Source organism: Macaca fascicularis, chromosome 7 (assembly GCF_037993035.2).
Source record: "Macaca fascicularis isolate 582-1 chromosome 7, T2T-MFA8v1.1".
Taxonomy (NCBI): Eukaryota; Metazoa; Chordata; class Mammalia; order Primates; family Cercopithecidae; genus Macaca; species Macaca fascicularis.
The window spans coordinates 39,845,887-39,872,709 of NC_088381.1; the positions used below are offsets into that span (position 1 = coordinate 39,845,887).

Below are 26,823 nucleotides of genomic sequence, written 5' to 3' on the forward strand. Positions count from 1 at the left end.
GTTAGTTATCATGACATGGATTCTGAATTTTCAGGAAGGCCATTGTTCACAGATTCTGTTTTCCAACCGAGAAACTGAGGTAAGAGGGAAATGATCTTAACTAGTGGTACCTGGAGAGGAGGAAACACAAAAGACAGATTCTTGGGCAGTTCTTCATGAAAAAACAGAGAATGACATAATCCTGACCATAAGGATGGGTCAGTTTCTCAAGCTTCCTGGAAAGGGCTTCCAAATACAGTCTCCATATGTTCAACTAAGTTTAGGAGGTGATAGTTATAACCTCATATAATAAGAAAGGAACCCCAAAAAAAGTGCACCAGTGAGACGAAGAGAGCAGATTCTAACAAGTGTGTTAACGGGTTATCTTTTTTTTTTTGGGGGGGATGGAGTCTCACTCTGTTGCCCAGGCTGTAATGCAGTGGTGTGATCTCGGCTTACTGCAACCTCCGCCTCCTGGGTTCAAGCGATTCTCCTGCCTCAGCCTCCCGAGTAGCTGGGATTACAGGCACCCGCCACCACGCCCGGCTAATTTTTGTATTTTTAGTAGAGACGGGGTTTCACCATGTTGGTCAGGCTGGACTTGAACTCCTGACCTCAGGTGATCCGCTTGCCTTGGCCTCCTAAAGGGCTGGGATTGCAGGTGTGAACGGGTTATCTTTAAATATGAACACCTGGCCCTGCTTGGGCCACACGTGATGCTGGGGATGAAATGGAACTGCACAGACCAGCCATGAAGATTCCCAAGTTGGGAACCAGTTGAGAATCTACAGTAAGAAAGTGAGCCTGAAAGTGAACTCAGAGATCTGAAGAGAGTGCTCCCTCACCCCTTTCCCCTGACGCCCAGTTTCCAGCAGTGTTGATGTAGGCAGTGAGCAAGGAAAAAGGTTAACGTCCTACTGGGGAGTTATTGGTTACAGCTGTAAAAGGGAGACCTGAGCCCTAGTAGCATTAGGAAGAAACCAAGCTATTAAGCTTTGTTCAATTGGGAACTTATGTGCTTGTGCTTATGCAAGCTCCAAGGAGGTCAGACAGTGCACAAGGGTGCTTCCTTGTCTAACGGGCCCTGCTACATTAGTCATGGATGTGGGTTACACCCACTGTTTTACCTCTAACATAGGAACATTCCTGCTCATTCGGTGGTGGTGTGCGAATCACCCGGCCAGGCCTAAGATAGGCTGGCTGCAGCCTTTGATGCCAAGAAAGCCTAGGGAGGGAAGTTAGAAGTCTGATCTCATGGAAAGGGTCCTATCCTGTGTCTTAGGAGAAGGGATCATTGTCTCGAACAGAGAAGTCCCCAAGGAATTCTCTCTTCCCCATCTGTGCAAGACTCCCAGGCTTAAAGAGGGCTCTGGTCCATCTGCCTGGGGGCCATGGCTTTTTGCTTCTCTGCAAAGACTCAGTGAAGGGGGACCCCAGTGAGCCCCGCACCTAGTCTCACAAGGCACCTGGCTCCCGTGGCAGCCAGGAGCTCTCAGCCAACTTCTTGAGGGCATCAGTGCCAGAGCTGAATTCACACAGAAGAGTCCAATGTCTTGGCACCACACTCCCACACCCCCTCCCCCAGCACTACCTCTCCTCACCTTGGGAGAAGGAGGTGTATACCAGCCTCTCATCGAACTTCTGGACCTGCCGGAAATTGTTGATCATTTCTCTGGGGGAAGGGTCGTCCATGTGTGTGCAGTACAGGGCTGTCTCCAAAGCCAGCAGCTGAGGGCAAGAGCAGAAATAGCCCGCAGGCAGAATGACCTCCTCGCCTGACCCCCTGGGAAGAGGCTAGCTCTCACCTCTTGCACCTGGAAGAAGCCTCGGGAACCAGCTTCTGTGGGGCTGGGTGGGAGATATTAGAAAGCAGCGGGAAAGCCGGACAACTGCTTCCCTCCACAGTGGGTGACTGGGAGCTGCGCAGCGCTGGGTTTGCCTTCCCAGCACCCGAGACTCCAGGGAAGGGCAGTGCTGTTAGTTCCCAGTTATACCCGGAATCTGCCCTGCATGGAGGGAAACCCGGGGTGATGGAGTGCTCCTTAGCCTCCCACGGAGACTGCGTTCCTCTCATGAACTTAAATTAGAGCCCAGCTCTCAACCAGAGGGTCGCAGGGCTTGTTCTGATGGTCACATCAGAAGGAATAAAGGAAGGAGGTAAGCGTTTCAGAGGTCATCTGACTACAGGTTCCATGGCATTTTCATGCACCTGCATAGATTACATAACCCGTTCCCAAGGCAGTTTCTGGGGTAGGATGTTGCTGCTTCCCCACATGTTTCATCCATCTCTTGGTTCATCACGTCCCCATTCCTGTCCACCCACCTGCTGCCATTTACCAGGTGAGTCAGAGCAGAAGCTGATTGTAAAGGAAAGAAGCAGCTGTGAGGCTGCCTTGGCCGCATGAAGCTGGGGTGGGGCTGTGAGCCAGGATGCAGTGCTGGCCCCAGCCCCGTCTCCTGGGGAGCCATTTTTCTTCTCATGAATTTAGGTTGTGGAGTACAGGTACGAGCAGTGACATGGAACTCAGATGACCTAACTTAGGGGCTCAGCTTTGTCACTAACCCGCAGGTCATCCCACAAACTTCTACTCTTCTCTCCCATCTCCTATCAAATAAGAAGCTTTAGCGACGATGGCTAAGGATTTTGTTCCCCAGTTTGCATTAGACCTTGAGCTTCTTGGGGGGCAGGGACCCTCACTTAGTCATTGCTGCAATCCCATTTGTTAAATGATTTCATCTGATCCTGTCTTTATTCTACCCTGTAAAGGAACCAGACTCTCTCCTGCCTGGGAAGAGAATGCCACCTCAGCCACTGAGGATATATTAGCAAATGCAGCTTTATAGCTCTTTTTTTAAAAAGAACTAGGAGACATGTATTCATTTGCCTAGCCTGACTTCTTTTGAATCTCAGCCTGGAATTTCGGCAGTGCTTTCAGACAACTGTGATATTTGGAGAGGTTTTGAAGAGCTGCCAATGAAACTAAATCAAGTCGTTGATTATGATATGGGGGATGATGGGGACTGAGGTGCCGTGTGGACTCTGGCTGAGTTTGGCACGACAGTTACCTGCTCCTGGGAAATCTGCACGGGGTTTCGGAAAACTGTCCAGAGCACAGTAGGGTTGCAAGGGGGCGTGGTCAGGGACCCCCGGTAGCGGTAATATTCAGCCGTCCTCTCCGGAAGCAGCTCTTCAATGTTGAATCCCGGAATGAATGCTTCCTGACCTAGAGAGACACGTTGCAGAGGTGATGCTGTCAGTCTCCCTCCCTAGGGCACAAGTGCAGCTGAACAGGGTGACTGAGCCTAGAAACATGAACTAGCCCCTTTCAGGGTCATCTAACCCCAGGACCTGGTTGCAACATCGTTCAACAACTTGCTCCTCTTAACCTGGTGAACACAGACAACTCCTGCCCCTTGCATTTGTTTTTCTTAAAGTCACCCAGGGCTGACTACCTCCTTCTCCAGCAGAGAGTGAATATACACGCAAGGACCCCTCACCTTTGTACTTTACATGTTGAAGGTGACTGAAGATCTTGTCGTAGGACGGATTGAAGGGGCCCATCTGGAACAGAGACAGGGCAGGTTACACTGGGACAGAACAGGACAGGCTGAGCCGGGATTGATGGGCAAGGCTGTGGGTATGTTGCCACCACTGCCTGAAGGATCCACTTTACTGGACAATTAGGATGGATCACTAGGCTCTTGGGAGTTAGTGTAATGGTCCTGCCTTCTTGCATCTCAGGATGTCCTGTTTTCAGCTTAAGGCATTGGGCTTGAATGTCCTGGGATATGGGGTACAGTATGTGCTCTTGATGATCCAGAGGTGAGCCTGAAGTCTGTGACTAACATCCATGTCACCCAGAACTTAAGGAGCTCTGAGTTCACAAAAGCCACGTCAGACCAATGAGCATGTTGGGAAATGAGGTACATGCTGCCTCATTCGGACATAAAACATGCAAGTCAATCAGAAGACATTCCTGTTTCTTGGGATAAACAAAGAATTCATTCCAGGGTCCATATAGAGCAGGGGTCCCCAACCGCCAGGCTGTGGACCGGTACCAGTCTGCGGCCTGTTAGGAACCGGGCCACACAGCAGGAGGTGAGCAGCGGGCAAGCAAGCATTATAGCCTGAGCTCCGCCCCCTGTCAAATCAGCAGAGGCCTCCCATTCTCATAGGAGCACAAACTCTACTGTGAACTGCGCACGCAAGGGATCTAGGCTGTGTGTTCCTTGTGGAATCTAACTAATGCTTGATGATCTGAGGTGGAACAGTTTCATCCCAAAACCATCTCCCTCCCTGCTCCCTGGTCCGTGGAAAAAATGTCTTCTATGAAACTGGTCCCTGGTGCCAAAAAGATTGGGGACTGCTGATCTAGAGGATGGAGCTTGGATAGCAGGAGTTGTATCAAGAGTTCAGGCATCTGATGGGTCAGATGGAGTATCATGACCCTTTTCCAGCACCGGTGCTCCCCAACCGGGCAATTCCATGCCTTATGCAACAGAGCTAGACGTTGGGGCCCGTGTTTCCAATGGACCAAAGAACATTCCCCATTTCTGCTGCCCAGGCACAGAAGGTGCTGCCTCCAGGCCAAGAGAAAAGGTGCACTACAGGAGGATACCCCCTGCTCTGGAGTTGACACAGAGCCGATACAGGAACAGCTGATTGTCAACAGGTATGCATGGAACAAAAGGCGGAATCCCAGTCTCATCCCTGCTTCAAATTTCACCTGAGAACTTTTTAAATAGCTCTTACCTCAATGAGAACAGCTAGGACAGCAAGGCCTTCTGACTTGTTGCTAGCAGTGCTGGCGTCAGGATAAAGGTCTGAGTTATAATGGACAATGTGCAGCTGCAGTAGGGGAGAAGCCACCCATTAGGGGATAAGTGACTCATGGGAGCCTGTCGCTTCTGCAGAAGGACTTGAATCCAGCTGTGAGGACAGAACCCCAGCCCCCACAGCCCCCCAGACTAGGTTAGGTATCTCAGACCCTCCCCTTATTTTGCCAAGGATAAGGACATGTGCCCAAGGTGGTCAGGGCACGGCTTGTTTTGATACATTTTAGAGACATAATACATCAATCAATACGTGCAAGATACACTGGTTTGCCGGGCGCGGTGGCTCACGCCTGTAATCCCAGCACTTTGGGATGCCGAGACGGGTGGATCACGAGGTCAGGAGATCGAGACCATCCTGGCTAACATGGTGAAACCCCACTTGGGAGGCTGAGGCAGGAGAATGGCGTGAACCCAGGAGGCAGAGCTTGCAGTGAGCCGAGATCATGCCACCGCCCTCCAGCCTGGGCGACAGAGCGAGACTCCGTCTCAAAAAAAAAAAAAAAAAAAAAAAAAAAAGATACACTGGTTTGATCTAGAAGGGCAGGACAACTCAAAATGGCGGCTTCCGGGACACAGGTAGATTTAACTTCTTTCTGACTGGCAATCAGCTGAGAGTTATCAATAGAAAGGAATGTCTGGGTTCCAGTAAGGGGTTGTAGAGAACAAGATTTTATCATGCAGATGAAGCCTCCACGTAGCAGGCTTCAGAGAGAATAGACTGTAAATATTTCTGATCAGACCTAAGGTCTGTGTTGATGTTAATGAAGGTGGGCTTTTCCTGAATTAAAAGGGAGGAGGGTATAATGGGTCATGTCCAACTCCCTCTTCCCAGCATGGCCTGAACTAGTTTTCATGTTAACTTTGGAATGCCGTTGGCCAAGAGGAGGGGTCCATTCAGATGGCAGGGAGGTGGGGTGGGGGGCTTAGAATTTATTTTTGGTTTATACAACCCACGCATTTTTGTTGGTTTTTTGTCCTTGAGACTATGACATATGGAGATTTTATCTCTATTTCTTTTCTCTTTTCATTCATCCTTTTCCATCTCATGTGTTTATAAATATAATTCAACATATATTATTGAATACAGCTTAATTCCCCCATTTTGAACTTTAAGTGGCTCCTTCTAATTTAAAAAAATTATATATCAAATTATTTCTTCTTTTAAGTGGTCCTCTATTAAGGATTTCTTAAGAGCTCCTGCTTCACCATCTTCCCCTCAAAGGACTTAGTCTGCCACACTGCCCACACCATCTCAGCCTGGCATCACTTTGAGAAACAGAGCTGAATTCTATATGATTAAAACCTCTGAGGTCCTAAGTCCCTATTTCCTTTTACAGCTGACCTTTCAGCTTGTGGTTTGTCTGTACTTTTCTTACTGTGTTCAGAGGAAGTGAAGACTAATCCAAGCATAAAGGAGCTCCCTGTTGAGGAGATTAAGATAGAAAGAATCTCTTTCTTTTTTTTTTTTTTGAGTTGGAGTTTCGCTCTTGTTGCCCAGGCTGGAGTGCAATGGCATGATCTCAACTCACCGCAACCTCCGCCTCCCAGGTTCAAGCGATTCTCCTGACTCAGCCTCCCGAGTAGCTAGGATTACAGGCATGTGCCACCAAGCCTGGCTAATTTTGCATTTTTAGTAGAGATAGGGTTTCACCATGTTGGTCAGGCTGGTCTCGAACTCCCAATCTCAGGTGATTCACCCGCCTTAGCCTCCAAAAGTGCTGGGATTATAGGCGTGAGCCACCGTGCCCTGCCAGAATCTTCTTCTATGGACTCCATCCAAAAGAACCACTACACTTTCAAGGTCCTTCCTTAGAGGACCCACCTGAGGGACACCTTGATGTCTTTTCTCTAGTATTGGCATTTATGGTTCATCTTAACCAGACCCTTGGTCTGATGATGTGACTTAAGAGCAGAAAATACAAGAAGTAGAAATATTTTTAGGCTGCGAGCAGTGCCTCACGCCTGTAATCCCAGCACTCTGGGAGGCCGAGGCGGGTGAATCACGAGGTCAGAAGATCGAGACCATTCTGGCGAACACAGTGAAACCCCGTCTCTACTAAAAAATACAAAAAATTAGGTGGGCGTGGTGGCAGGCACCTGTACTCCCAGCTACTCGGGAGGCTGAGGCAGGAGAATGACATCAACCAAGGAGGTGGAGCTTGCAGTGAGCCGAGATCGCGCCACTGCACTCCAGCCTGGGCCACAGAGCGAGACTCCATCTCAAAAAAAAAAAAAAAAAAGGAAATATTTTTAAATACATAAACCCTGCCAATCTACACCCTAACCTCCTTTGTGAAAGGAAAATAAATCTCGAGACCCCCAAATCACTAAGCCAAAGGGAAAAGTCAAGCTGGGAGCTGCATCAGGCAAACCTGCCTCTCATTCTATTCCTAAATAAGATGGCTACAAAGATAAAAAAAAGCTACACATCTCACATTTTGCCCACTAGGAAATTCACTGTGGGCCGCAAGGTCTTTACCCGAAAGCAGTTCTGTTGAATTTCACCCTGACAGTGTCAATGGGTAACTTATCTTCACGGATTCAGGACAAAGGACAGAACTCAAAGTCATCCCTCTGCTCACCTGAGACAAATGCATATCTAATTGCTTCCTCTGCCCATGTCTATTTCATCTTGTAAGAATGCAGATTCGCTGAGCTACATGAATGCACAAGTGACTATTCCTCTACCCCGTCTCACATGTGAATGGCCGATCAAAAACTCAGAAGACTGCGACCTCTTGCCTTTTACCTCCCCACACCTTTTAAACATTTCTCCCTCTTTCCCCAGTATCTGCCCTTTCCCCTTTAAATATTGAAGCCCTCAAGATCATCTTTGGCGAAAGGCACAGACTTGTGCCCCTGTTTCCCAGGCATGCGTCCTTAACCTTGGCAAAATAAACTTCTAAATGGATTGAGTCTCAGACACTTTTTGGTTTACACCTTCTTTATTCCCCATGGGGGAAGCAGAAGTCTCAACACTGCAATTAGCCTGGAGGAAATTTCAGTTCTTGAGCTTCAGGGAAGGGCCTGCTCTGAAATATGTGAACCTCCAGTGGTGCCATCCTTTTGAGCCAGATCCAATCCCTTCCATGCTTGCAAGTAGACCTATGATTAGCCTGACACATTAAGCAGTTCAGCAGTTATGAACGGAGGGGAATAGTCGCTATTGGCCATGGACTCCCCTGGCTGATCAGTCAGCAGCATTTATCTCCTTGTATTTCCCTGTAAATATTCAGAGCCACACCCCCAGTTCAGGGCTATTGGAATTCCAAAGTCAGCATCTCAACCCCCTCCTTGCCCCACCCCATCCTGCAATTGCACAGCGCAAACGCTCTGCCCTTCTGCTAATTTTCTTTTGGCATTTTGGGGTAGCACCTCAAGGCGACATGACACGATGCTGTGCTGGGTGGCATCTTGTCCCTAGTGAGTCTGCTTGCCATCATGCCCAACACATTAGACTGTCAGGCACCCCTAGACTTGTGGCCAGGTAGAAGAGTGGCCCTAGACCCATGGCCCCATGTTCTAAACGCAACCCGTGCCGAGAGAACGGAAAGATAGCATCAAAAAGATGCGAACAGCATGACATATGAAGAAAGGCTGAGAAGTTTGGGGGAGCAATGAGCCCAGTGTGAGTCAGCAGGAGATTTTCATCTGCACAGATAAGAAGGCAATGTCTAAAAGAAGGGCATGTGTGTCCCGCTGGGCCACCCTGGGAATACTGCCTCCCCAGCAGCATCACTCAGTAAAAGACACAGGGACAAACTCAGCATGTTCAGGAGAAGAAAGGGACCAGGACAGTGCAGATGAGCTGCAGGCTGGCGTGGCTGCACCCCCTGTGCCAGGGCCAAAGATGGGGCAGATAGCCTGAAGGCAGCCTGTCCCAGGCTCTGGTGTTATCTGCACAGCAGCCAGGTCGAGAGGGTGCCACACTACCCACTGCAGAGCAGCCTCTGCCAGACTGGCAGCCCTACTTACCTCGGCGGCGAAGTGCTGTCCGCTGACAGTGTGCTCAGAGCCGTGCGGGTCATTCGGGTTCCCCCAGTGCAGGTGCAGCTGTGTGGCACTGTAGCGAGACTGGAGGCCCTGGATGTGCATGTCCGAGGGCAGGTTCAGCTTCACTGCGGGGAGTGGAGGAGCAGCCTTCAGAGCCCCGGCCAGCTGTGCACTGCCAGAGAGCAGTCAGGTAGGCAACACTCCCTCCACCCCCGCTGCCAGCCCCTGGAGCCCAGAGAGAGGCAGGTGGATGGAGTGAGGTGCAGAGCAGAGATGCAGCCTAAAGGTCAGACACCTGGGCTCTTTCCCTGAGAATGTCCCCTTTTCCCCAAAGCAACTCCAGTGGCACCCGCGCCTTCTTGGTTCCCCCTGGAAAATGATGCCAGAAACACTAACACTAGATCAACGGATGGGTGTTTATTTACATATTGATGGATCAGACACCTGGAACCTTTAGTGAAGTACCTTCCGAGCTTTAGAATTATATAACAACAATGTAACTGCTATTTATGAAGCATTTACTTCACTCCGCGTGTCAGACCCCAACATACATAATCTGCAGTCTTCATGGTACCCATTAATATGTCCATTTCCAGATGGAAGTTCAAGGAGGCTAAAATTCTCACCTAGAGGCTCATGGCTCATAAGCAGTCAAGCCAGGGTTCAAATCCAGGTTGGTCTGACTCTAAGGCCTGGGTGCCCCTCCTAAACTGTGTGGTTCCTTGAGTCATTTATGATGGTCCAGAATTCACTCCAGCCGCACAGCCAATGAACCACGGGGCTCAGGTCTGTCTCCTGCCCTATCCTGAGAGATGTGCTTCTTCTGGGAAGTGCAGCCCTGGCAGGACCATCAGAGCCCAGGGCCTCCAACATCCCCTGGAGAGAGTGCTCCTGGAATCTCTCAAAGGCGCCCCGGCCCCATCCCTCCTCCTGGATGCTTCTGCAGAACCCTTCCCTGCCAGATGGAAAAGGACAGGCCTGACAGCCAGGGAGACCCAGACATACTCCTCAGGTCTCCAAGACCTCTCCCTCACCTGAATGGCCATTGTTGGTCAGGAGAAACTGCTCGTTGGCAGACAGATTGTAGCCTTGGAACTCGAGGGGCATGAGGCTGGCGTCATACTGGAGGATGTCACTGTGCAGGTCTATGGGGGACTGCAGCAGGCCCCCACAGGACGGGTACTTCTTGGACCAGCTGTTCTCCCCATCAGGACCTGGACACAGAGATCCATGCTCAAGATTTAGAGTTTCTCACAAAGGGATTTTCCTTATCTTCTAATTCTCTGTTCAATACAATTACTCCTTTTCTCCTCTTTTCTGAATCCCCAGAGGTAAATCTTCAAGGCCCAGAGTCTCGGCCTCCAGAATCAGGTCCAGCAACCACTCAGGACCACCTGCTCTTAAGTGATGTGGGGAAAGAGGGACTAGGGCTGCCCAGGCCAGAGCCAAGAGCCCACCGAACTCTGCTTTATTTTGTCCATTGTTCCTATCGGACACACAGGTCAAGACCTGTTGACTTTCAGTAATTCATCATCTGCTTAGTCAGCACCTATTATGAGCCAGGAATTGCTCTGGGTCTTGGGCCTGCCAGGTTGAATACAATAGAATCCCTACTCATCCAAGCTGGCGTTCTAACGGGGAAGAATTTAGCAAACCTGCAGGGCCACCCCAGGTGGGAAAAATTAGTGTCTCACTGACCACAGCGCCAAGTATTAAGTTGGTGCAAAAATAATTGCGGTTTTTGCCATTACTTTCATGCAAAAACCGCAATTGCTTTTGCACCAACCTAAATAGGTCTTTGTGGCTGCTGGCTTTGCAAGTGTGACCTTCCTGATGAGAAACCCCTGAGGACATTGACTCTTGATACCCACATTTAGGGTAACTATAGAACCCAATCTGATAGGGATGCTTGACAAATGTTAAATAATTATAGGACTGGAATCGCAGAGTGAAGTACGGAGTTTAAGCTGGAAAAAAATATGACCACACTGTAAACTAATTATTACAATATAATTGACGCACTATCAGCGAAGAGGAACAGACTTTAAAAAAAGAAATTCCTCCAGGGCTCAAGCTTCTTGCTAACTACTAGAAAACAGTTCCTCCCCTGGAAATGAAAATAAACATGCTACGTGCAGATGAACTTTCCTACTCCCACAGGGAAAAAGTCTTTAAAGAATGTAAATCTATGTTTAAAAGATTATCTCCATGGTAATTAAACAGACTTTCTGGCCAAGGTTTCTCCAGAAAAGCAAATAATTGGCAAGTCATGGCTTGTTAGGGTAGACCCAGGGTGTCCTGTGGGCTCTATCAGAGTTGGGGATCAAGCTTTGCCATCTGGGGTCCGTTCATCAGTATTTCAACACAAGGAAGGTGGGTAAATAGAGAAAAGGGGAAAGGAACACCACGTCTTCTGGAATTCTTCCGTAGACCACCACACTGTCTCACAAGAGTGTAAATGGTACATTGGCCCCGCAGAATCCCAACCCCCTGCGCCGTGCTCTCTAACTAAGGGACTTTATCTGAGAGTGGGAAGAATCAGAAGCGATAGCTGGTACCCAGGTTCGTTTAAAATGCTATGAGGCGTTGGTCCCAGGCTTAGTTCTTACTTCTAGGTCCGGACACACACATTGGAACCCTACTGATTTTTCCGGCTGTCAACCTTAGGCTATGCATTTTCAGAAATGTTACAGCATGACGGAATGGCAGACCCTCCAGTCCAACCTTTCACCGGACACCAGTCTTCTCACTTGGGATACCAGAGTCTCCACTGAGCTATACTCTTCTTATTTTCAAGGCCTCAAAGTAACTCAACTACACCAAGATGGTGACTAGGGAAGAGGGAGTCTGGAGGATATCAAAGCAGGCACTCCGGGCCAAACTGGAGTAAGACAACCATTCAGCTGGGGGGCAAACCGAATACTTTAGGGGCAGCAGGGAGCAGAATGAAGCAACCATGAGGCCTCATGTAGACCCCCGGGGTCAGGAAGAGACACAGCACAGGGTAAGACTCCCTAAGTGAGGCTGTCAGCCTTTCCTGTGCTCACAATACTGCCTGGGCCCACAGCCAGCAGGGCGGAAGCTGCCAGCCAGGCATGAATGCAAAAAACTCGAAGTAAAGAGATGTAGCAATGAGAAGCTTTCTCTTTGCACACATGACTAAAGGGAACTGGATTGGAAGGGTTTTCTTTTCCTGTAGCGGGGATTCAAAAAGCTTTCATCAAGAGGGCACTTTACTGCTAACTAAACAAGAGCCTTGTGAAGATAGGAACCCCTCATCTTCGTCTCTGTGAACCCATATTATTAGTAGGGTCACATGCCCTCATGGGCATTTAGGAATCACTTTCCCGAAGAATGAAAAAGAACAGAGGGCTTGGGAAAATGTGACTTGGGGAACGTTTCCTTTTTCTCTTGCCCTAAATACACTTTATTGGAAGTTAGGACCAAATGAGGTATTTGGGGGCAGGAAAGACTAAGGATATTAAAGGCAGTAGAGTTGGTGTTGGAAAAACCTTTCTTGGAAAGAGAAGCAGCTATGTTGGACCAGGGGAGTCCAGAGAATGAGATTCCAGCATCAGCTGTCCCAATACCACAGTGGGTTATGTTCCCTGCTGGAGCCTCCATTGCCCTTCGTACAAATGGTGGGGGTGGTGGTGGGGACGGGATGTGTGTGGATGCTATGTTCTGGAAGCTTCCTTCTGGCTCTTAAGCTCTGATATTTATTAAGAATACTAGGACTAAGCACCTTCACCATCTGTCAGGCGAATTTGAACAAGTCAGAGAGGTTGCTCATGTCAAGGCAGCTACTGGGCCTGTGACAAGGTGCCCAGGGGAACCAGCTTTGGGAATGAGGGCACAGAGCACCAGTGCTCCAGGACTGGCTGGGAGTGGACAGCCATCTGCATCAGGAACGTGCCCTGGTCCTGGCTGCCATCCACAGCGGAGTTCGTCCTTGGGCACCAGTCACAGGTCTGTAGGTCAGCAAGGTCAAGAAAGCCTTGTCTCCTCCTCCTCCTTCCTCTCCCTCCTCCTCCTTCCCCTCCTTCTCATTGTTATTCTATTGTAGTAGCTTTGATCCTTATAACTCTATAACCTGATGGGGTAAGCAAGGCAAGAATTACACCATTTTATAGGTGAAAAATAGAGATTTAAGTGATTTGCCCGAAGTTTGACTTTGGCTAAGTAACAGTTACTTTGCTTGGGTCACAGGACTTATGTGTCCTTCAGTATTTATCTAGGAGATTTTGTGCACCTGGAATTTCCTGGCTCCCCCACGCTCTCCTTGCAGGCAAGGACCACGGCTCATCCATCGCTGCACTTCCCACAGTGCCTGGCGCAGAGCGGGCCCTCACATGTTACTAACAGGAACTCTCAACACCTGTTTCATGCTTGCTCCTTTCCCAAGGAATGCGCGCCCACCTTAATTCCCTCATATATTTCTTCTCCTCAAAAAAGAGGAGGAGAAATGAGATCACTTGCTCAGGTTCAAAATACACCCTCCTAGCTTTCTAGCTTACCTGTGTGCAAATGGCTTCTGTTTGGGGCCACTCATTGAAAAAGAAATCTGGGCCGGACACAGTGGCTCACGCCTGTAATCCCAGCACTTTGGGAGGCCAAGGCAGATGGATCACGAGGTCAGGAGATCGAGACCATCCTGGCTAACACGGTGAAACCCTGTCTCTACTAAAAATACAAAAAATTAGCCGGGGGCGGTGGCGGGCTCCTGTATTCCCAGCTACTCGGGAGGCTGAGGCAGGAGAATGGCGTGAACCCGGGAGGCGGAGCTTGCAGTGAGCCGAGATCACACCACTGCACTGCAGCCAGGGTGACAGAGCAAGACTCCGTCTCAAAAAAAAAAACCAAAAGAAAAGAAAAAGAAATCTGATTTCTGCCCTGTAGCCTGGGAGATGGCCTGCCAAGGAAGTTCATAGGCCCTCCCCCCGCATGACACTGTCAGAGCAGCCTCCTGTCTTTGTGGCATGTGAGAGATAGAGGTGCCATGAGGGTGGGCACCGGGACAACCAATATCAGAGGTGACAACAGCAGGCCTTTCTGTTCCCTGAGCTGTGACATGTGACTGCATAGCGCTGGCCTTATGCTGGCCGCTACACCCTGGGCTACCATTTTTCAACTCGGTCTCAGCTTTCACACTCATGCCAAGTGCTCCGCTGCCAGAAATCCTCCACTGGGACTGACTTTTCTAAGAGAAGCATCTATTTCCAGCTAAAAATTTGCCTTTGCTCTTCTGAGTTTTGACTTTGCCTCCAGTTGGTTGGACTCCTCCCATGATTCTGACACAGGGGGATCACGTGTCTCTCACAGTTTGTTTTTCCAAATAAAGCCAAGGCATTATTTCTTCCCCGTCTATGCGTTTTTCCTGCTCTAGGCAAAACAGAAGTGGCCAGAATTCCTGTTTTGAAAGGTAACAAGAGATTAACACGGCACAGCTCAAAATGCCTCTCGTGATTTCTGATTGGGAATCGTGAGGCCCAGGGTGTAGGACCTGCATTATCCAAGGACCAGAATGTTTTTACAGAAAATTTCAAATGTATACAACGTAGAGAGAGGAGAGAAACGAACCCCATGTCACCCAGCTTGAACAGCTTACAATTCACAAACAGTCCTGTCTCATCTATGCTAAGCCCATTCTCCCCTTATCTACCTGGATAACTTGGAAACAAATCCAGATATATTTCATCTGTACATATTTCAGTATGTTTCTCTAAAACATAGAGGCTCTTAAAACCACAGTACCATACCCACACCTAGAGAGTTAACACTTAATACCTTAAGATTACCAAATTTAATTAGAATTCAAAATTTTCCAAATAGGTCATAACTTTTTAACAGTTTGTTTGTAAAATTCAGGGTTCAAATACAGTCCATGTATTTTTTGCAATATTGCAATTAGAGGATGTGTTATGGCCTAGATTATAGCTTGATGGTGGAATGCCTCATCAGAGAACACCAGGGCCCCACTCCTCCAAGGCTCAATATCTCAGAGCCAGCTCGGTCTATCCTTTGCTCTTAGTGGGTCATGAACTCCCATGTTTCCATGGGTTAGGCCCTCGCCATGCCACACTGCAAAGGCTTCCCACAGGCAACCAGTCCCAGCCTTCCTTGTTACACTGCCAGACTGGCTCTCCTGCAGTAACCAGATCAATCTTGTCACAGCCTGGCTTGGGTGGCACCACCCCACCACCCATCTGTACACTCCCTTTCTCCCTAGCACGCCCTGCCCCACCCCACCAACACAAAGCACAGCCTAGCTGTTTTTCATGGCCTTGAAGTGCCCCAACGTGTCAAAGTCTTCAAAGGCCCCCACATCCCGCCCCAGCCTGCCCCATGGTTCAGCCAACTCCCTGAGCCTAAGAGCAGGCTATGCCAACCCACCTTCACAAATGCCCTTATGAAAAAACTCTGCTCAAATGCCCTCTTCTTTCCTCTGGACCTTTGCAAATTTCGTCCACTCTTCGAAGTCCAGCTCAGGTCCTGCCAAAGCTACCCCAGTGCTTTCTCGTCCCTGGCTTGAACTTCTTGGCCAGCTGACTCGGGTTGTGCACACTAGCAAGCACAGCGATGATTGTTAGCATACCTCGCCTGTGACTGTTAGCGCCAGACTAGTACAGAAGCCTATTACAGACTAGAGCTCAGACTATGAGTTTCAAAGATCTTAGGAAGACCAGAACTTTACGTCATATCCCTACTCATGTCTGAACACATCCTTGAAGGGATGTGGAGGGTTTTTAAAGCTCATTTCAGAAATTTAGCCATAAAGAGAGGAGAGAAGAGTGTATGTGTGGTGGTGATGGTAAGGTGAGGGTAATGTGAAGGATTTTGGTTTTGGTTTCTGTTTTTGTTTTTGAAACGGAGTCTTGCTCTGTCACCCAGGCTGGAGTGCAGTGGCGCAATCTCAGCTCACTGCAACATCCGCCTCCTGGGTTCAAGCAATTCTTCTGCCTCAGCCTCCCAAGTAGCTGGGATTCCAGGTGCCTGCCACCACGCCTGGCTAATTTTTTATATTTTTAGTAGACATGGTGTTTCGCCATGTTGGCCAGGCTGGTCTCAGACTCCTGACCTCAAGTGATCCACCTGCCTTGGCCTCCCAAAATGGTGGGATTACAGGTGCGAGCCACCGCACCCAGCCTGTGTTTTTGTTTTTTATGAAGAGGCTTCAGCAAACTGCTATGCAGATGGCAAAACAGAGCAGAGAAGGAAGGTTGGAGACAGAAGGAAGAGGGGCTCACTGATGAAAGGTAGCCCCGGGAAGACTGGGGGAGGGATCCAGCCACCGGGGTCAACATTAATTCTGCCCCATAACACTTCTTGGAGGTCATACTCTGAGGTGGACCCCCCGGGTCTGTGTCAGTGCTCACTGCAGGCACCTTCCTGGAGAAGTTGCCTGGGCCCAAGCTCCCGGGCACATCTCTTTGAGCCAGCTACCAACACGCAGTCAGAACAGAACTTGCCCCAACGGATACCGCTGTAATGGCAAAGTTTACACGTTCTAGATGATGACACATCCTTTTTCAACAAATAGGCAACATTTCAGGGCAATGATAGCTTTTGGTTAGTCCTTCAAAATTTGTTTTGTAAGGAGATCTGACCATAATAAAAGGCATGTATATCTATATGAAAATGATCAAAAATTATCTACCAAATCTGAATATACATTTAATACGATGGATTGTATTTGCAATAAAAAACGAGTACTCAAATGTTGAATGAAGGAGAAAACTCTCTAAATGCTCTCCTTCTTGGAGTACAATTTAATTTTGAAGTTAATGCATTCATTTCTTCAACAAATATGTCTAGTATGTGTCAGGCGCTGTACCAGGTGCTGAAGATGCAATGGAGAACAAAACAGCTCTAGTCTCTGACCTCGTGGCACTCACAGTTCAGTGTAAGAGACTGATAATAAATAACAAGTAAACCAACGCACAAAGGAAATAATTAGTCTGCAATCAGCGCTACGAAGGAATTAAACAAGGGCTGCAACAGAAAAACGGAGGGATCCCTGTTAAGCGGATGATGCAGGCAGGCTTCCCGGGGGAGGTGCCATTAAAGCTGAGATTTAAAGGACAAGCAGAACCAACCATGAGTGAAACCTGAGGAATGGCATTCATGAGAGAGGGCCCAGCAAGCTCAGAGGCTCTGCTGCAGTGGAGAGCTGGTATATTCTAGGGACATGTGATGCATTGACTCAGAAAGAGCCTGGGATCCATCTGGCCTCCCTTTGCCAGGTGTGGGTCCTGCCGTGTGCCAAGGCTGAGCTGGGATCAATTGACACCTGCTCGTGTACATTCCTCCATCTGTTAGAAAGGTCTTCCTGTTGGGGGACTAGTACCTGCCTCTCTCTGGGAGTCATCCAAGAGTCCCACTCCTGTGGCTAGAGCCACAGAGAACACAGCTAAGCCACAGGACTCCGAGGGGACAGCAGCCTTCATGTCCCATTAAATCCATCTGGAAACCAGAAATCTTCAGGATGGTGTCTGCATGTAAAAGTCTTTATTTTTTTTTTTTTCTTTTAAGAGATGGGGTCTTGCTATGTTGCCCAGGTTGGTCTCAAACTCCTGAGCTGAACCGATCCTCCCACCTCAGCCTCCCAAAGTGCTGGGATTATAGGTGTGAGCCACTGCACCCAGCCTAGAAGCTACATTTTAAAAACATGTTTAAAAGACATTTATAGGTCCTGCGGTTCACTTCTGAAGCTGATTAAAATATCTACGTCTTCTCATAAAAACCCAGTGGGTTCAGCCAGTCAGTAGTGTGGCGTTCCCACCACATCACCTTGGTAAGAGACTGACCCCCCGCACAGAAGGCCACAACCTGCTGAATTCTACCTGTTTTCCTGCCTGGTAGGTGGAGAGGCACAGTCATAAACCCCAATGTCCTGCCTAGAAGGAAAGGACGTGACCAGGGGCATGGGTTAATAATCGATGGGTGAGGTCTTATGATTTTATTATGTACAAACAGAGGGCAAGGAATCAAACTGGCATTAAGAGTTTTTCCTTTGTCAGTGTCACCACCGAATCAGAGGTGGTCCTGGGACAGTGAGGGAGGGCTAGAGGGTGAGGGTTACTTATTATGAATAAAGCTCAAAGCTGGACTGCCATAGCAGCCACTCTTTTTCCTTAGATTTTACATTATAGATCAATAAAAATAAACACATTTTCTAAAGATGCTTTAATCCACACTTTGCATCAAACTTTTGTCTTTATTATTTCCATTTTTGTTTGGGTCAGCTGGAGAAGGAGGGTTGAGACTTGGGCTTGGTAAAATCCACCCAAATCCACTCTTGGGGAAGCAGGAGGATCAGTTGAGCCCAGGAGTTTGAGACCAGCCTGGACAACACAGCAAGACCCCATCTCTAAACAACAACAACAAAGTGGCTTCTACATGCAGACACCATCCTGAGGATGCCTGGTTTCCAGGTGGATTTAGAGGGGACATGAAGGCTGCTGTCCCCTCTGAGTCCTGTGGCTTAGCTGTGTTCTCTGTGGCTCTGGTCACAGGAGCAGGACTGATGGATGTATTAACACAGAGAGAGATGGGAATCATTTCCCATCCAGCCATGGTTGTGGGGGCCAGGAGTGCAGGCTGGAGGCCAGAATAGGTGAACCATAAGGCTGGGGCTGCCAACTCAGCCCTCCACCCGCCCTCAGGAAGTCCTTCTCCTCCACCCCGCCAATAATCCCCGTCTAATATTGCTGGGTGGGGGATGAGGCGGGGACAAAAAGGCTCCGCAGTCATTTACACATCCATGTCAAGGCCTGTGTCGGGTTCCTTCTGGAGGCGAGGTTTATTACAGGGAGGCGGGTGGGGCTTCCAGGCTGCCAAAGGTAAAGGGTGATGATTTATTTGCTTTTGCTTCTCCAATTCTAACCCCCTCCTAGGTTCCCACGACCTGTGGCCTTAGAGTATGTTCATCGTGGAGAGGCTCTGCCCACCTCTCTGGACTTCTCTGTGTCTGCTCCCAGCCCTCCTTTTCGTTCCAGCAGCGCTGAGCTGCTTGCATCCTGCGCACACACCAAGCTGCTTCACATCTCCCTGAAACACCCTCTCGCCCGCTGGGGCAGGGTAAAGGGTTTCCCCTCTTCTGTGCTGCTATGCAGCCTTTGCATTTCTCTTCTACTGCAGCAGCCACACTGATCAAAACAATATTGTCTGCCTTTCCACCCCAGTAGTCCAGTGGTTCTCAAAGTGTGGCTCCAGACAAGCATCATCATCACCGCCTAGGAACTCGTTCGAAACGCAGAGTCTCGGGCCCTAACCCAGGCCTCCAAACCGGACACTCTGGGGGTGGCGCCCAGCATCTGCCGTTGGACACGGCTGCCAGGTGATGCCGCTGCGGGCTGAGGCTGAGAAGCGCTGCACTACGTTGTCAGCTCGCTCTCTGCATGCGTGTACCTGGCTCCTGCTACAGAGCCTGGCACACGGAGGCCTTCAACAAATGACTCTCCAGCTAAGCAACAAACAACAACAAACCACTAAGTTAAACAAACTGCTGACATGCGAACAGCCTAACCACTGTCATGAAAACTAGCCAGGCCTGAGCCCCCTGTCAGTGCTAACCATGTGTTATCCTCCTTCATCTTCCTTGGCCAATTCATGTGAGGAATCGTGCTAGATGTGAAAGTGCTAAGTCCACAGCAGAGCCCTGTAGCCACCGCCCTCGCAAGACATCCTGCTCTATCTTTCTTCAACACAATATTCAAAACAGGGGGCTCCAGGCCCAGTCAAGGACCGGTAACCATCTCTGCACGGAAAGGACCGCAGAAACCATCTTTTTCATGCACTGTTATATGCATAACATTTACATGATTAAATATGGTGTTTGAAGTGATATTTATTCAGTGTTGACCATGAGAAACATAACTTCCTTTTCTAACCATGTTTTCATGGCTTAATCGCTTTTTAAAAATTGTTGGCTGGGCACAGTGGCTCATGCCTGTAATCCCAGCACTTTGGGAGGCCGAGGAGGGCAGATCACCTGAGGCCAGGAGTTCGAGACCAGCATGGCCAACATGGCGAAACCTCGTCTCTACTAAAAATACAAAAAATAGCCAGGCATGGTGGCATGTGCCTGTAGTCCCAGCTGCTTGGGAGACTAAGGCAGGAGAATCACTTAAACCCAGGAGACAGAGGTAGCTGTGAGCTGAGATTGCACCACTGCACTCCAGCCTGAGTGACTGAGTGTTTCAAATAAAAAATAAAAAATTGTAGTAAAATATACATAACAGAACTTTTTCATTATCTCAAACATTTATTGTTGGTGGGAACATCAAATAGTTTGGTGGTGCCTTAAAACGTTGAAATAGAATTACCATATAATCCAGCAGTTCTTTTTTTTTTTTTTTTTTTTTTTTTTGAGTCTCACGCGCTGTTGCCCAAGCTGGAATGCAGCAGTGTGATCTCAGCTCACTGCAAACTCTGTCTCCTGGATTCAAGCAATTCTCGTGCCTCAGCCTCCCAAGCAGCTGGAATTACAGACACACACCACCACACCTGGCTAATTTTTGTATTTTTAGTAGAGACGAGGTTTCATCACTCTCGATCTCGTGACTTCAAGTGATCCACCCACCTTGGCCTCCCAAAGTGCTGGGATTACAGGTGTGAGCCACCATACCTCGCCTGATCCAGTAATTCTAATCCTAGGTATAGATCTCAAAGTATTAAAAGCAGGGACTCAAAGAGATACCTGTACACCCATGTTCATAGCAGCATTATTTATATTAGCCAAAAGGTGGAAATAAGTCAATGGTCCATCAGCGGATGAATGGATAAACAAAATGTGGCACAGACACACACAACAGAATATTGTTTAGCCATAGAAAGGCTCATCTCATTTTAATGCACCATTTCTTTTCCAAGAATCTAACCCACCAGATGCTTGAGAGGAGCTGGGATAGGTCTTTTTATTTTCACGACACCCTTTATGGAACCAAACTTATGGCAGATGCTCGGTGACTACTCACTGGTTGAGAAAAACTCTGTAGTTTACTTGGCCTAGACTCAAATAGTGGTTGCCAGAACTTGAGTACACATCAGAATCTCCTAGAGGGCTTGTTCCCACACAGACTGCTGGGCCACACCCTCAGAGTTTCTGATTCAGTACTTCATGGACAGAGCCCCAGCATCTGCATTTCTAACACATTCCCAGGTGCTGCTGCTGCTGCTGGGTTCAGGAACCACATTTGGAGAACCCCTAGCCCAGAGCCATATTTCTCAACTGCGGCTACACACTGGAATCTCCGAGAGCTCCTGATTTTGCTCCCAGCCCCAGTCCCTGAGATCAGGATTAATTGGTCTTGGTGTTGAGGTGGGAGGGGTTTTAAAAAACTGCCCACATGATTCTCATGTGCAGTCAAAGCAGAGAAGAGCTGCTGTGAAACCCTCATCACATTGAAGGCCTTGTGGTTCTTGTGAGCAGAGCCAAGCCCTTTTTCTCTCCGGTCTCAGGGAGAAGTTGCTTTCTTTTCTTTTTTTTTCATTAATTTTTTATTGTGGTAAAATACATAGAATATAAAACTACCGTTAGTAAAATTTAGTATATTCACAACGTTGTGCAAACATTACCCCTAGTTAGATCCGGAACATTTCATCATCCCAAAGGTAACCTCATACCTGTGAAGTAGTCCCTTCCCACTCTCCCTGCTCTCAGCACCTGGCAACCACTGATCTGCTCTCTGCCTCTGTGGATGTGCCTCTTCCGGATAGTTCATATAAACAGAATCATACAATATATGGTCAATTGCAGGTGGCTTCTTTCATCTAGCATAATGTTTCCAAGGTTCATCCATGTTGTAGCATTCCTTTCTATGGAATACAAATGGCCTTCATGCCTTTTTATGATTGCATAATATCCTATTCTATGGATATACCACAATTTGGTTATTCATTCGTAGGATTGCATTTTATTGTAGTTTAAATATTTGACTCTGGTTAAATTGCTACAGATTCTCTGGTGTAAAATCGTTATTGACCGAAATAAAATGTTGGTGTTTCTCCTGTTTGAGTTTTAGAAAATAAGCGGTGCAGAGTGCTGCGAGGCAGCTGGAAGGAAAGGCAGACGGAGAAAATACAGCCTGGTTTCCAGAAAATGAGGGCCTGGGGTCAACGAGGCTATGATTTGCGACAAGCTCTTGAGTGAAAAGAGAGAACTTCAAATGATCATGATCATAAAGCCATATTCCACACAGGGTGATATAGCAATGTTCCCTGGCACTCACAGGAAACCAGTGGGAGAGCGAATACTGTGGGCAGAGGCTGCTTTTGTGACAGGCTCCTTTCCTGGCAGAGAAAGATTCTTGAAAATGTCACAGGTGCTTTTCATCACTGGTACTGCCGTCTCCCCTGGCTGACAAGAAAACGCTCCCTCTCCCCATCCGCCTTCCCAGCACTCACCTTTGTGAAGAGTGTGAAGCAGTAGGTGGGAAGCCATGACTTGATTTGGCATTTAGACAGGAGGCCAGGGGGAAATCGGGGTATCTAAATTGAATGTGACCTTGAACTAACTCTCAGCCATGGACATCCAACGTCTACTTCCTCAGGCAGGTACCCCTTTTTGCCTCTGACCTGATTACTCTCGTCTCCTCAGCTGAGCATCTTCAAAGAACCGTGTGCCTGCCCGCATCTGTGCCTCCACTTCCCATTCAGACCTCCCTGCTCTTCCACGCCCACGTCCCACTGAGTCCATATAGATTCTTCGGCCCTCGCACTTCATGCAGCCCTTGACCCTGGTGGCACTAACCCCCAACTCCCGATTTCTGAACCCTCTGTTTCTGGGGACCCTGCTTTGCTGAATTGTCCTCCCATTTCCCTGCCCTTTCTCAGATCTCTGTGGCCATTTGCCCCTCAATGCCAGCTGTCATGGTGGTTTTATCTTGGCCCCTTCTCCTTCTTACAGACACACTCCCCTGGGGCGAAGCTGTCCCCTCCCATGGCTTCAACACCAGCACTACCCCTGCCCAAGTTTCCTCTGAGCTCCAGACCACTTGCCTACTGGGTACTCCCTTTGGATAATCCATGGGATCCTGAAACCAGACATGGCTGGAAGGGGACTCAGGCAGGCAAATCATTTTTTAAAATAACCAAACTCACCATCTTTTCCTCCCCCTTCCTCCCTCCAAAGCTCCCCTCAACTCTCTATGTCAGCTGGTAATACCACCCACCACACCAAATGCCTGGTGATCACAGCTAACTTGTTTCTCTCCTCTCTTTCAACCCTCACTTCCAGCCATCACCTAGAATCACCAGTTGTTAATATTTTGCACACATGCTTTCTCTCTCGCGCTCTACTGTGTATATGTATATGTACCCTAACCCTAACCATATATATGTACACACACATACACATATATACACATACAACCTCACTCCTGTCCTGAGAAACCCTCAGACAAATGAAAATCGAGGGACATTCTATAAGATCTATAGGCTATGTGCTACAAGGTCTGTTCTACATGCTTCAGAAATGTCAAGGGCATAAAAGGTCTAAAGAGAGAACACAGATAAATGCTATCTGGATTGAATCCTGGATCAGAAAAAAAAAAAATGCTATCAAGGGTAGTACAAAGTTTGTTTTAAACTTGGCCACCACTCTCCCAACTGGCACAGCCCTTGTTCAGACCACTTGCCCCACAGCTGTACCCCTCATTGGCCGTGTTTCTCCAGGTTCACCCTCCAGCTCTCCACTCTCCACAACAGTGCACGCTAGATCCAGACAGTTTTCTGCTGAAAGTTCTTCAGTGGTTCCTTGAGATAAATGTCAAGCTCTGTCATGTAGCACACAAGACCCTCACAATCCCACTCACTTCTCCAGGCTTTGCTTTCCCCACTCGTCACCTGTCCACAAGTGCGGAGGGTCAGAGCTTTTATCCTACTTGCAGCTGACAAGTTAGTCTGCCAGTTTCATGGATATTGGCAGAAGACATGAGATGCCTGGGTCAGAGACAAAGGATGCATCTCCTGGCATTGAGGAGGCAGGACATGATCACTGCCCTCAGGGAGCACTGATCACACAAACAGCTGTGTTAGATGTTCCCTTCGGGTTGTCATTGTCTAAGCATTCATCATAGGATCTCAGTTTAATACTCACAGCAGTAGCCAGAGTAACATTTGCACCTGTTTCCCCAGCCATAATTCCACAGAATGATATGTGGACCAAGTGATGCTGGCACATGCAAACTGCTCAGCATCATTGGCTGAGGAACTCAAGGTTCGGGAAACCTCAGTCTTAAAGGTGGCAGCTAGCAAACCTGTCTAACATTTACCCCTGAAAGGAGACATGATCTTTATTATACTGACAGCAAAAAAAATCTGCTCTTTGCCCTGCAGGGAGATATTGTCACTATCATCTAAGACTGTTTGTTACATAAACGTTCTGTAAAAGCAAGTCTGGAACAATACCTGTCTGGTGTCTCTGTTCACAGATAGGCTGAAACATGAAAGACCCATGGAGAACTGTCTCCCAACACCACCCCTCAAACACTAGGCTGCTGATTCTCTAATTGGGCCACGTGCTCTCAACTGCTTTTTGGGGCCTCTGTTGCCTGCAATGGGATGCCATCCTCGTCCCTAAAACACACACCACCTATGCACATAAATACTCGCATATTCTCCGTGCCCTGCTAACTCCTGTGTGTTTCCAGAATTAGCTCCTCAGGCAAGCCTTTGCTGACAGCCACACATGTCCCCGAATTGAGGTTATTTGTCCCCTTTGTGTTCCACAACACCAGCACACATCATCATAGCACTTAATGTGCTTCATTGTAATCACCTGCTTATATGTCTACCTCCCCCTCACCTACCAGCCCATTGAAGGTAAGGGCTCTGTTTCTGGTTCCCTGTGACCAGCCCACAAAGGGATTCATTAAAGACTGGAGGAGAGAACAAAGGAATCGGTGAATAAACTATTATTTTAAAGCTGTCAACAGTTTCTTCCTGACACTTGAGGTGGCGTCGGATGTAAATACAGTGAAGCTGGAAAGCTAGCATGGGGCCAGGGGTGGGGGGATTCGCAAGCATCTTCCACACTCTGCGGGAGGCCCTCTCTGGGCTATGGAAGGCAGCTCTTTGATAGACCTTCCTAGCTACACAGATGTGAGGCGGGGAGCTGCCCAGCGGAAGTGTAGCCCCTGATGGAGCAGTCCAGATGCTGCTGCTTCGAGCTGAGATGCTCTGTGCTCTGTTTAATGATACAATAATACAAACTGGATGCATCTGTAGCAGGTTTGTGCCTTTGCAAAGAACACTGTTTTTCTAAGGATGAAGTTAAGCCATCCTAGACCGGATTGCTGTTGCTCCACCTGTGATGTTATTTTAGACTAAGCCAGTGCTTTTCAACTGGGGCAATTTTGCCCTTCAGGGGACATTGGCAATGTCTGAAGACATTTTCAGCTGTCACAACTGGAGGGTGCTACTAGCATCTAGTGAGCAGAGGCCAGGGAGGCTGCTAAGGATCCTGCAATGCGCAGGACGCTCCTGCACAACAGAGAGTTATCCTGCCCAAAACGTCCACAGGGAAAAGACTGGAAGGTCGAGACTGAACTATTGTGATTGTCCCCCTCGTGGCCGTGAGGAAAGAGGAACCAGAGCATGCCCCATAGCGGAGGTTGATCTTGAAGGAGTTGGCTATTCTCCCTGTCAGTCATTCTCTGGGTCAGGAGAGAGTGGTGGGAGAACACAGTCAGGAGGGACTACAGTCCATGGAACACAGCATGATGGCAGCATCTCCTGGCATTGAGGAGGGAGGACGTGATCACTGCCCTCAGGGAGCACTGATCACACAAACGGCTGTGTTAAATGTTCCTTTTAGGTTGTCATTGTCTAAGCAGTCATCATAGGACCTCATTCAAGTTTTGTTAAACTCCAAGAACTAGTGAGGTTTCTTTCCCTATTCTTTGTTTAAGCTACCACTTAATGAGCACTTTCTATGTCCCAGGCATTGTTCTTATCAGGGGTTGGCTAACTTTTTCTGCAAAAGGCCAGAGAGTAAGTTTTTGAAGCTTTGCAGGTCTGTGGTCTCTGTCATTACCAGCTCTGCTATTGTCACCCAAAAGCAGCCACAGAGAATATGCAAACAAATGAACATAGCTGTGTTCCAAAGAAATTTATTTATAAAACAGGTGTTGGGCTGGATTTGACCCATGGGCCACAATTTGTCAACTGCCATTCTGTAAGCTTAACATGTGTTAATTACTGCAATCTGCATAACAATGTTACCATATAGAGACTATGTTCCATTTCATAGACAAGGGAACCCAGGCACAGAAGGATTGACTATATGGCCAAAGTCACACTGCCAGTGAGTAGCAAGCCTGAGTTCTGAACCGTGACAGTTCACATCCTCCATGACAGCAAACTCTCAATGCTCTTTGGAGGGTCCAGAGCCCAGGCAGTAGCAACGGCTATGAGGTGGTGAGAGGTGACCAGCAGATAAACCCTGGACAACGGTCCAGAGCTGGAGGGAATGGAGAACCAGCCACTTCGTGAACAATCCCTGGGGAGTCAGGAAATTACCCACAGAGGGGATCTGATAAAAGACAGAAACTTCCTGCAGTTCCCCAGGATGGGGCCCGAACTAAAGTGAAGGTTGACTGGCCCCTGAATGTTGACCTGGTGCTGGCTCAATGTTTCACGTTAACAGCTTTCACAATAAGGATGTTCTTTCTGATACCTGACCTATAGCACTCTTGCTATTATTTAACGTTTTTCTTTATAGTAAAAAACCACAAAAACAAAAATATTTTGCTTTTTCATAGTTCTTCTTAAACCTGAAGACCTTCATCCTGGCTACTTCTGTCCCTTCTCTAGAGATGCGTGAAGTATCTCTAGAGATGTTGACCTTCCCAAGATGGGAAGGTCGAGGGCTTTGGAGGCATTTGACCAACCTGCCAATCACAGCTCTGCCACCGACTAGCTATGTGACCTCGGGCACATTTCTTCACTTCTCTGGGCCTCACTTACAAAATGGAAGTGGCAGTACCTATCTTACCAGGTGCTGTGAGGAAT

General features: G+C 48.3%; 1 protein-coding gene across 2 annotated transcripts in view; it reads right to left on the reverse strand.

The window, feature by feature from the left end:
- The window catches only part of CA12 (carbonic anhydrase 12), a 59,793-nt gene that overhangs the window by 13,884 nt on the left and 19,086 nt on the right, over positions 1–26,823 (reverse strand). For both annotated transcript variants that reach the window (XM_005559742.4, XM_005559741.4), the window contains exons 3-8: positions 9,843–10,022; positions 8,791–8,933; positions 4,733–4,828; positions 3,478–3,541; positions 3,046–3,203; positions 1,581–1,707 (exon numbers count right to left, since the gene is read on the reverse strand). In XM_005559742.4, the coding sequence (XP_005559799.1) occupies positions 1,581–1,707; positions 3,046–3,203; positions 3,478–3,541; positions 4,733–4,828; positions 8,791–8,933; positions 9,843–10,022 (768 nt within the window). The remainder of the gene's footprint in view (positions 1–1,580; positions 1,708–3,045; positions 3,204–3,477; positions 3,542–4,732; positions 4,829–8,790; positions 8,934–9,842; positions 10,023–26,823) is intronic.